Consider the following 12,303-nt stretch of genomic DNA (forward strand, 5'->3'; position numbering starts at 1 on the left):
TTTATTATTACATGAGAGGCATAAGAATAGAACAATTATTTTTTCCCCTTTCTAGCTATATGATTGCAAGCCTGACTTTAGCTCTAGATTTTCAATATCACCTTTTCAAATAGTCAACTGACCAAAAATTCTCATGCTTAAATCTATCTGAATTCTGTGTTGGTAGAATAGAGCCCCCCTCTCCAAGTATACTTGCTGTCTCACCTGTAGCTGTTCTCAGCCTCCATCTATGGTGCTCTAAGGGTGTAGGTGATACCAGAGGGCTGGGAATGGCCAATTGACTTCCACTGCTGACCCAAGGCTGGAAGGTGGTGATGGCTCTGTAACGGCTGTTGGCTGTGAATCCTGACAAGCCTGCAGCTTGTTTTCCTGCTAGTTGGCTTCTGTGGACTCAGGGCAGGCTACACAGAGCTCCTCTTCTCCTGAGGATCTTCACTATCGCTGAGCCTTGGCTGACTCATGACAGATCTGTTTTTATTTATTCCACTGGCTTGACTTCAGTTCAATTCAGTCTTCATTATGGCCCACAAGACATACAGAAGTGGAGTAAAACAGATAAAAATAAATAAAAACACTAATATAAAATTAACTATCTACATAAAATCTCTCCATACAGCACGTCCTAATATAGCTAATATTTAAAAGGTTAGAATGAGTAAATTATGCACTGAATGTTATCCCAGACTGGGTTGACCTATTTTTCTGCATGATTTGTTTTATTGACTTCCGTGGTTCCTTTTTGTTTGTTTGTTTGTTTGAGTTATTAGCTGTCTCGAGCAGGTCTGGAGAGGTGGCATACAAATTTTGTAAATAAATAATTGCATCCATACACATCACCATTTTGCATCCATGTAGGTCATAGACAGTGTTCTACTCAATTGCTCAGTAACTTGTTCTGCGGCTCTGAGTTTAAGGTTCCCAATACTGCCTTGGCAAACACCAGGAGATTTGGGGGTGCCTTGAGAGGGTGGAGCTTAGGAAGGATGTGATGTCACTCCTGGGCTGTCGCTACTAGACTGCCTTCCTTAGTCTCTTTTTACCATAGAGACCATGGGAAATTCCCAGGGTGCTACTATGTGGATGCCATTTTTTCTTGTGCTCATCAATTCTTCAATTTTCTTGTGCTGATCAAATCCCCAACCCTGGCAGTTGAATGGGAGGCCTAAGTTTGACCAGTATTTAGCAATTATTTTTAATTTTGGTAACATGTAGCTTTATGTTGTAAACAATTTTAACTGAAAAAACATATCAGACTTTCTTTGCTAGTTCACACTGACCTCTCCTCCTGCAGCAACACTAGCTAGGTAAACTGTCTCTGTGCAGTGTATGTCTGTCTGAGCAAAATACAGGCACTTTGTTTGTTCTCAGCTCTGCTTCTTAAGTGAGTAAACATTGATTAAACTGAGACCCCTCTATGTGTGAACTGTAAATCATAGTTTGCCACAGATGGGGAAAGATTCTGGCTGCCACTTGCAGGTGAAATGTGATTGCTTTTTCTTGGGACAGGCTTGCCAGCTTTCCAGAATTTTCCTGGAGACCTTTTTAATATTTAACATCCCCTTAATACTATTCACCTTAAGTGCTAGCTGGATAAAAATCTTGTTTCCTTCATCAGTCACTGTCAATACATTTCAAAAACTCATAAGAAGCCCCTTGAAACAGAATTGTACTATTTGTGATTAAACATCGGGGTAAGGATGGCCCAGGAAGATCTGCCACAATTTCTGCGTGGCCACTGGATTTACCTGGTTGAGCTACAGGATAACATCACCCTGGAGAACCATCTGGAGACCATCTTGTTAAATTGAGTATAATTTTATTAACTGTCATGAATGTTTTATTGCTTTTATCTGTTTTATATGGGCTTTGCCCCTTGTAAGCCGCCCTGAGCCCGCTCTGCGGGGAGGGCGGGGTATAAATCTTAATAAAATAAATAAATAAATACATGGCACTATGACTGGGTTGTCGAGGAATTCCCCTGAGTCTACCTTTCTACCTGTTAACTTTGCTAAAAGCACTAGTACTATAGTGTCTAGTGCAGTTCTAGGTCAAGTTTTTGGTGTCATACCAATAAAAGGTCAGCATAAAGTCATAAGAACACTAGAACCCAAAAATGAAATCCATAGCAGCCTCTAGAATCAGCACCCCCGTATTGCACTTTTTAAAAGCATGCACTTCATTAGAAGAACAAAATGTAATTATTCTTAAATTGATTAATCAGTGGGATATAAGTTGCCCATGACAAGCTAATCATCCCATGAATGAGGACTTCAGGTAATCACATGGGAAATATGAAATAATTACCAGTTAAGGGATAACTACCTCACTTAAAGTGGTCGTCTTAATATATCATAGGAATAATCAAACCTCTTCAGCGAAGTGCAAAAGAGTACCCTCAGAAGTCATATGTAGTGGCTGTTCAAGAGACTTGAATGCTAAAGAAGCAATTCAGGTTAAAATACCTTGCTAGCAAATCCAGCATTCCGTAATCGTCTCTTTTCTTCCTTTATTGGACCTAATTTGATTACTCTCCTTTTACATCTGCAGTGTTTTGAGTTGGTAGTACTTCCACCACTGATTCTAAGTGTTAATAATTTTGTTTACCCTCCGGACTATCAGAAAAAAACACTGTTTAATTATCTAGCCCATAACACCAAGCTAAAATGGACAGCAACGGGAAACATCCTAACAAGGGCTTTTTAAGGATGCAGTTGGCATCAGGCCGTTTAAATCTCTCTGCAAATGGGGTAAATGGAACTATAGATGGAGGAAGTTACATGGATTGGTTTGGCAGGAAAATATTAGGCCTTTTTCTGAATAGATCTTTAGATTAAAATCTTATATTAATATTAGTATGGTGGAGATAGCTGCTGTTCTTTAGTTTTATATTACCTTCTGCCTTTCTGAGAGCTACGTGACTAATTTGCATGTCACTTGTGACAGAAGAGAAGCAGCAAATGGCCTATGGAACCTACATAAAGAAGCGGAAGAGCAGTCTGATAGCTGATGGGAAGCACTTTACATGTTCAGAAGGATCATCTATATATATATTCCCAACTGTGCCCCCTATGCATGGATACTTATTTTTGCAGATAGGGGGCACATGGAGGGTAAAGAGATTTTTCTGCACACTTGGGGTACTCCCCAGGGTTGCAGAAAAATGCAAAAAGTTTTTAAAAATACACCAGGGGGTTAAATTCCCAAAATTTTAAAAAATGAGTTGTCCGTGCAAGCGCACTGTCCAGACTTGGTGTCCCTCAAGCCGGACTTGGAGCTTCGCTCATTGGCCGGCCTCCCTGCGGTCAGTAAGACAGCCTTGGAGCCGTGGCAGGGGACACTAACACCGCCAGGTCACTTTGCCACTTCTCCACATGAAGGCTGCTGGGTGACCTTGATCCAGTCACCATTCTCTCAGAACTCTCTCAGACACACCTACCTCACAAGGTGACTTTTATGCAGAGGGGAAGGGAAGGTGATTGTTAGCTGCATTGAGACTCCTTTGGGTAAAGAAAAGGGGGGTATAAAAACCAACTCTTCTTCTTCTTACTTAGGAAGGCATAAAACAATTTCATGTATATCAAAATAAAACATGGAATAACATTATAAGGAACACTTTGATTTAACGTAGATTATAAACACCACAGGCTTTTCTTCTCATTGACCATTGGAGAGCAAACCATACTTGTTTCAATGCTCAAAGATCTTCACTGTGTGACCAAAGGTAAATTACAGCAACCATTTTATGGCTGGCTCTGCCTCCTGGGGCAGCCATTTTATGGCAACCATTTTGTGGCTGCACCCACCATGCTGTGTCAGAATTCCAAAGGTGCCCGCAGGCTCAAAAAGGTTGGGGATCCCTGCTTTATGACAATATTTTCACTTTTTGTGAAGGGAAGAAGTTTTCTTCAAGGAGAAAAAGGGCTACAGTCCCTTCTTACTAAGTCCTTAGTAGTTTGTAAATGCAGAAGAATTAAACAGTGACAAGCTCCAGGGAAATTTTTTGTCATTTTTAGTCACTATTTGCTATACAGCAGGATTGACCTTAGTAACAATCTTTCATTGGCTGATTTAATAGTACATAGAATGTCCTGTTCTGTATAAATGGATAACAGAGCTCACATGCTGAAACTGAACTAGTGAGGTTTAGTTCTTAACCATTTCAGCAAACCATACTTGTTTCAATGTCAAAGTGTTACTCTTGAAGGTAATCAACATTTCCATTTGTTGGCTTCAGCTAAAGCTTTAATGAAAAACTCTTTTAACAGAGGTCTCAATCTGCATTCTCACTGACGAATGAAGATGCATCGGGCAGAGATCCGGACCTCACGTCTTCCGTGGCAGAGAGTCTCTGGAGGCAACCAAAAGGCTCAATCAGGAAACAAAAAGAGCACAGCGTATCTGCATTACCCAGCTGGAAGAGTGTGGACCAATTAAACGAACCAAGTAAAGGATTACAATAGATGAAATAATTGTTCTGTGTGAAAGTGGGTATGATGTAATTTCATCAGACTGCTGGAAAAGCAACTTTTCCTGGGCCGTTTTCCCTGAAGAACAATAAGCCACAAACCAATTAAACTGTTATTGATTTTGAATTTTCTGCTTGAAATGGCCATCTATCTTTGATAGGGAAGAAGTGGCCAGCATTTCTGGGAAAGATCATGATTCAGTATAAATTTGGATGTCCTGAATTTCCTTGCCTGGCTGGAAGTATTTGCACATACAGTGGCAGGAAAGACAAGAGTGTTACATTCTATTGCCAGTAAGGGATCACACAGAGAGCCATGCGCCTTACACAGGTTAAGTCTAAATTATTTACCAATAGACATTATTGATCCTGTGTAGGTAGATCAAGAGAAAATCATGCATTCAGCTCACATGATTCCTTATCTAGCTTGGGATACACACTGTTCCCACACGTTATCTTTAGTGGGATCTAGGGTTGCCAAATCGGGCCGGGGGGCGGGGAATCCCCCGCTTCCGAGGCCCGATTTCCGGCGCGGAGGAATTCCGGCCCGGGGGGGCCGACGTTGGGGGCGTGGCCGAGCTCGTTGGGGGAAAAACCATATGGTTTTCCCCCCGATGAGCTCGGCCATGCCCCCAACGTCAACACGTCACACGTCACCCGCTGCAACGGGTGAGTCGAGTTGGCAACCCTAGTTGGATCTGAGCAGCTCTGTCTAATTGTATGTTAAGTTTCATCAAGTCGCTTCAAATGTGAGGCAACCCTGTGAATTAATAACCTCCAAAAGGTCCTGTCGTTAATAGCCTTGCTCAGCCTTGCAAACTGGGGGCCCTTGTGGCTTCCTTGATTGAGTCAATTCATTTCATGTTGGGTCTTCCTCTTTTCCTGCTGCCTTCAACTTTCCCTTGCACTCTTATCTTTTCCAGTGATTGTTGTCTTCTCATAATATGATCAAAATATAATAGCCTCTGTTTAGTTATTTTAGCTTCTAGGGAGAGTTCAGGCTTGATTTGATCTGTCTAATTAATGACACATGTTTTAATATACTGAGAAAGTAATTTGTGCACATATTTTGTGTGTGGAATAAACAGTAGCAGATCATGCGTGTATCTTGTCAACAAGCTGACTTGTTAACAAGTCAAGCATTGATTGCTTCAAAAGATTCACAGTGTGATTCTGTGCATGTTTACTCAGAGGTAAGTTCCACTGCATTCAGTGGGGCTTACTCCTGGGTAAATGTTTTAGGATTTCAGACTTGCAGTACATTCCTCAGCAGAGGCTCATCTTTCTAAGTCCACTGAAGTAATTGGATTTAGAGGGATATAAATCTGCTTCGGATTGCAGTGTTAGTCTTGGAAAAGCCCTCAACTCTTTTAGTATGGAGTAACTGTGTTCCTTGAGCACTTTTCAGTGTCTAGATTAAGTAGCTATTTGGAGTATAATTGGACCATATTTATTTAAATAAATACAGAACCAAAAATAAGAACTTAACCAATCTTCTTAGTCCTATTTTGTTGAAATTTTATCCATTAGTAATGTTTATGGGCCATGAAGAAATGTTTCCAGAAGACAACTCTACATTTAAAAATACTTAGTCCATAATTTTATGCTATGGTGAGCATAAAACAAGGGCAAATGACATTCATTATCTTGAATTTTAGTAATGTGTGAGTGTTAAACGTCTGGAAATTCAGAACTCATATTTTTATCTACCAAAATATAAAATGCTGGATGTAATTCACAATGCATGAAAGCTAATTTCAGCCTTTGACACACAAAGGCTCTAGTTTAACCTGTATCTTCAAGGTCAAATTAGAAATCAGTGGGATTTCTCTGCTTGTAATCATGTGGAAATCCGAAAGTATCAGTTCTGTCTGTGAAATCACACTGAATATACTGTTTTCTTATGTGTGCTAAGAAGAGCATGTATATTCCCTGTACAATGAAAATCACACTTGATCCCACAAAGATGGTCCAAGCAGGCTTCTGTGCAAGGATTACTTCTGGATCAGGAGCTGCAGATAGAAAAGGAGGTTCTTCCCATTGCTAGATTGGAACCTCATGCAGCACCTAAGAGAGAGTTAGTGCTGGCATCTGTGATAGACCTGGTGTAGGTCAGTTTATGTGCCAGTCACACACACAGGGACAAACACACACATACATGTTTGCAGAATAAAGAACTGGCACAAGTTCTTTGGATGAAAGAAGGGAGCCCAAATTTATTTAATACAGGGAATCTGCAACATGCAGAATAATTAGCCAATCAACTCCTAATACAAATGCAGGTGGGTAACTAAGCAAGATGCAGAAGAGCCAGGCATCCTCTGTATGAGCATCCCTGAAGTTCTGAGTGAATCCAGAATGCTTCCAAACCAGTGTGCCCTCATCACCCATAGATATAACAATACAAAACCTGCACACTTTTTATACTTCGAAAAAGAAACTCACTGGGTGAAAACCTGCTAAAGCCTCTTCTTGTTAGGTCACTATGACCCAGATTGCAAATCTCTTGTGAATATTATTGTTATTTCCTTACAACATATGAAACATAAAATAGGCAATTCCTTACTAAAATCCCACCCATCCACCCGTAATTGAGAAACATGTCAGACCTGAGTGTACCTATGACCTTAAGGTAGTAATAAAAAAAATCAAACAATTAATCACTGAATGACATATTCTTTTTCTTAAATCTTCTTAGCTCCTCCACCTGTTTTACAAAGCACAGATGGGAACTGGGTGGCCTTGCAAAATGTCACCTTGCCTCGCCCTCGAATGATTGCCAAGCCAAAGAGCCAGGTATTCAGAGTCCTGGAGAGCGAATCCAGCGTTGTGTCTGTTTATGATGAGATGGGATCGGATAGCGAAGATGACTACGACTGGAACGTGGCTTTGAACAAGCTACGGAGAAGGCCCAAGCAGCTGTCCAAAGAACTGCATTATGTTGATCCCCACTGCAACTTGGAATGGGCTTATGGCAATGACCTGCACCAGCCAGTGACCTCCCCTTCATCTGGGCTGTTTACTAACACGGAGACAATGTGCTCTGATTCTGAAACATCCTCTGTTGGCTCTTCAAGGGATGCTGGAGGGTCTAGCCATCTTCCCTGGATACAAAGGAGAACTCGTCACAATAAACCCAGAGAAGAAAAAGCACAATTACATGGAGAGCTAGATGTAAATTTTAATCCACAGGCTACCAGTTTAGATTATTCAGACAGCAGCGAAAGTGAGGATGCCTACTATGACTTAGAAAAGAGATCGAGGAGGTGGAAAAAAGGCAAGGCCGTCTCTGAAGACTTATGCAAAGGCAAAAATCGTTCAAAAACCCACAAGAAGAATTTGAGCACAAGTCAGGTAATTAAAGTTTAAGTCATTCAATGTGCTGTGTGCAGAATAAAATTAAATCTTTGTCCAGCTGTATAAAGATATCACAGTGCTCTAAGCATAGTCAGCAGTGGAAATTCTGTACTAAATCCTTACTCACATTAATGATATTATCACAGTTGTGCCAGCACTGAAACATTGCACTGAATTAGCAAAATAGATCTGGTAAATTCCTTTATAGCAGGGTTTGGCAGCATCTATAACACCTAAGCTTCAAGGCTTCCATAACAGCACAGTAATTTTTTGTAAATCTTACTTGGTAATTGTCATTCAGACATTTTCTGATCATGGGTCTCTTGGAGATGCTGCTCTGAATTTAAATCTACAGGAGGGTGTGGGTTGTAGAATCAACTTTAAAAATGGGATGCCTCCACTGCTGTCAGATCATATGGAAATGGCTCAGGCTGCCATGCATATTTTGAATGTGCAGCACACAGTAAAATTTAGCAGGAGGGTGAAAGTGTAGATGTTTGGTGACTGACACATGGAAGATGTAGGTGTACAGCAAAAACCCTAGTGCATAGTAAAGCTGTGCAGAAAATTGCCTTAAATTGCCATCCCTCTCAAAGAGAAAGAGAAGGCTTATGTGCATAAATATGTTAAATCAGCCTTGTGCCTATTGATTGATCTGCTTTCCATGAACACATGAAACCATTCTGTCTTGAACTGACCTTTTCGTCCATCGCAGTCAGTAGTATCTACTCAGACTAGCAGCAGCTCTTCGAGATATTAGATAGAAGGCTTTTACATCACTTACTACCTGATCCCTTTAACTGAAGTTGCTGGGGATTGAACCTGGGACCTTCTGCACACCAAGTAGATACTCTTCCACTGAGCCACAGCTCTTCTTCTTTATCTGCCCTTATCCACCATTACCTATCCCTTCACCTACTATTAATTCTCCTCCCATAGCTGGCACTGAGATTGGTTCACTGGTATTGTATCAATGGATCTGGAAAAATATAATGGGACAGACAGGGCAAGTTTTGTTTGTTTACTTAATTTATAATTCACCTTTCCTGGTGAGACTCATGGCGGATTACAGAACATAAAACAATGCTGTCCAACACCGTGAGACATTCAGTGAATGATGTGATAAGACTAGGATAACTGAATTATAAAACATTGCAAAAAACCCAACATACCTTAAACAAGGCATAATATAAACAATGCAGAAAGTAGAATTGCAAGGCCAGAAGATGATACAGTAAAAGCAAGATGTTGTCTACAGTAATTGTAGTCTAAGATGTAACAGAAATTATGTGGCCAGGCCATCATATCAAGACATACAGCTGTCCTTCTGACAACAGGCCAGTAGCGCTCAAGAAAGCCAGTGAATAGTCATTTCTCCCGCTTTTCTCCCTTTGTTTAACACATGTAACTTCTCAGCTTTAAAGAAGTAAAGGTAAAGGTTCCCTTGCTCGAAAGCCAGTCGAATCCGACTCTAGGGTTGCAGTGCTCATCTCCGTTTCAAAGCCGAAGAGCCAGCGCTGTCCAAAGACGCTTCCATGGTCATGTGGCCGGCATGAATAAACACCAAGGCGCATGGAACGCTGTTACCTTCCCACCGAAGTGGTACCTATTTATCTACTGGCAATTTCTTGCTTTCGAACTGCTAGGTTGGCAGGAGCTGGAACTAGAGATGGGAGCTCACTCCATCATGCAGCACCCAGGTCTCGAACTGCTGAACTACTGACCTTCCACAGCCTGCAGTTCAGCGTCTTAACCACTAAAGCTAGCAAAGGCAGGGAGAGCCACTTGCCACTCCAGCATTCAGTTGCGGGGTCATGGCTAATCCTTGAGCAATTGCAAAACTTTTATGTTATTTAAATGTATGTGAATTTCAAGTTGTCTGCTGCTTATACAGAAGATTGTCTAAAATGTTCAAATCAAATAGTGCAAAATTAAAATAACCTAGCACCAGGTAGCAAGCTGGTATGAAAACAGAGATTTTTTTGTGCTTAGAATAGTCATTTTACAACAAAGTAATGTTTTAATCCATTGCACAAGTTATTTTTAAAGACTTAATATATCCGGGCGGGGGGCTCAGCTCACACATTATAGAAAATATTTTCCTAAGTAAGGACCTATATTGGGACTATGGCATTAAAAAAAGAGTTCTGTCTCTCCTTAGGATATCTGCATCTTTGCTGATAAAGGAACAGTGAGATTTGATGGACTTGTCTCCACTAGGTGGTGCCTGTCGTTAATTTACCATACTAGGAAAGGCTGGGATTTGAAATTACAGATTTAAGAGTTTATCACAGTACATGCTGCAGGCTGATAATTTCATATATTTCATATACAACTGAAAATATTTCTCTCAGCACTTACTGTTTGATGTACATATGAATATCAGTGCAGACTGTTTTTCAATTGAATGTGTACAAAAGTTGCAAAAGCATCTTTAACTTTGTTGTGAAAATGATTTTAGCTTGAACTGCTTGGGCTAGGTGCAGATATGCTTGTTCACAAGATATACTCACAAGATATATTTTGTCAGAAGATATACTTCCCCCATGATCAGTAGTGGAAAATTACCTACCATTCCCTTGGGGATAATTTTCTTTTATTATTAATTTAATAAATAGTTATTAAGTCATTTCAATGGGTTATTACTTCTAGCAGAATTTACTTTGATGAGGGTTAAAATTATTACAAACAAAAAGACGTTTTATGATACCTTAGAGAGTAAGATATTTATTATAACATAAGTAGTTGCTGAATAAATTCTTGCTGGATTAGAATATAATGATAAATATAATTTATTATCCAAAGTTTAAATCAAGATAGTATACTAACTATATATCTAAAGTTACCTTAACCCAACTAGGGAGACTGTGTTATTACCAATTATGATGTGAACTGCAATTGATTTATCTGTGCAACTGATTTCCCCAGTTCATTCCTCATATATATTTACTGCCATTCCTCCAAGATGCCCAGGGCAGTGTACATAGGAGCCTCCCCATCCTTCGACAAATAAGAAGGGTAGGAAAAAACATCTGCTCCAAAAGCATCTATTAGGAAAACTGGGTGTCACATGCCAATGTGTTTCCATTTTCTAATGTGGTCTGTACCACCAGCGTCCATCCTCTTAGGGCCCGTCAACTGCCTGACAATAGCCGCTGTAGCCAGAGACAGAATGTGGTTCCAGTCTGTCAAGTTGCAGCCTACTTATGGTGACCCCGTAGGGTTTTGAAAGCAAGAGATGTTCAGAGGTGGTTTGCCATTGCCTGCCTCTGCGTAGCAACCCTGGTAGTCCTGGGTGAATTCCCATCCAAGTACTAACCAGGACCGACCCTGCTCAGCTTCTGTGATCTGATGAGATCAGCTGACCTGGGCTATCCAGATCAGGTGAGCCCTGCTATGTCCTGAAAAACCTCCAGTTTGGTCTTGTTAGGAATTTGGGAAGGGCAGCAGGTTTCCATGGCAGAGAGGATGACTTCAAGCCCTAACACCTTCTCATTTTAGATACTAAGCAGTGCACCAATATTTAAATAGTTATTAACTGCATTGCAGCTATGTTGACCTACCAGAAAGGTATGGGGGCCCACTTTGTCATATTGGAATGGAAGGAAAAGAGAAGGGGGGAGAAAAGGAGAGGGAGTAAAAACAACACTGTGATAGAACCAAGAGAAACATAAAATTAAAGCTGCAATATTGTGTATACTTTCTTGCAAGTAAGCCCCACTGAATTCAGTAGAATTTACATACAAGTAAACATTTAAAGATGCTGAGTGTAGCTGCCTGACCAGGAGAGGAATGAGCTCCCAGAGGCCCCGTGGGACCTTATGCAGTTCCGCAGGGCCTGCAAGACAGAGCTGTTCTGCCAGGCGTTCAATTAGGAGCCACCCCAGGGGAGAATGCCCTGCCCCTTGAAATCTTAAAGCAGCCTGAGCCACCCATATAACATTAGATCGGGATCGACCATTAGGATGGCATGGAAATTGAGCGCCATCTTAGACGTAATGTTAAATTGATATCTGTCATTGGAAATTGGATTATTATTGCTAGCACCTTTTAATATTGTTATTGCTATGATTTTAAGACTGTTATTTTATGCATTGTAGTTTTTATGTTGTTGTAAGCCGCCCTGAGCCACCCATGGCTGGGAGGGCAGAATATAAATATAATAAATAAATAAATAAATTGACAGGAAAAATAAGCACAATGAAAAAATTTAGAGGGAGATAGATGGGAAGAGGCATAAGCAACTACTGGCAATTTGCTTAGGTAGGTAGAGGGGAAGTTCTAGATGGGAATACTTTACATAGGTAGGCAGTTGGGTAGATGGGTTCCATTACTCCCATTCAGCATGGGAGCTAAAATAGGGAGGAAGTTGCTAGGTTTAACCCTTTACCAGATTTGGAAGCATAGCAAGTGCTGCTTTGCCAGGTAGCCGGAAAGCCCCAGCTGGAAGGCACTGTAGCTTTCCAGTCATGAGAAGGATT

At 40.7% G+C, this 12,303-nt stretch overlaps 1 protein-coding gene across 2 annotated transcripts in view; it reads left to right on the forward strand.

Moving 5' to 3' along the window:
* MYRIP (myosin VIIA and Rab interacting protein) overlaps positions 1 to 12,303 on the forward strand; it is a 210,250-nt gene that overhangs the window by 176,992 nt on the left and 20,955 nt on the right. For both annotated transcript variants that reach the window (XM_015418139.1, XM_015418140.1), the window contains exons 8-9: positions 4,266 to 4,443; positions 7,164 to 7,819. In XM_015418139.1, coding sequence (XP_015273625.1) covers positions 4,266 to 4,443; positions 7,164 to 7,819 — 834 coding nt within the window. The remainder of the gene's footprint in view (positions 1 to 4,265; positions 4,444 to 7,163; positions 7,820 to 12,303) is intronic.

Source organism: Gekko japonicus, unplaced genomic scaffold (assembly GCF_001447785.1).
Source record: "Gekko japonicus isolate JY-2015 unplaced genomic scaffold, Gekko_japonicus_V1.1 scaffold1724, whole genome shotgun sequence".
Lineage (NCBI taxonomy): Eukaryota > Metazoa > Chordata > Lepidosauria > Squamata > Gekkonidae > Gekko > Gekko japonicus.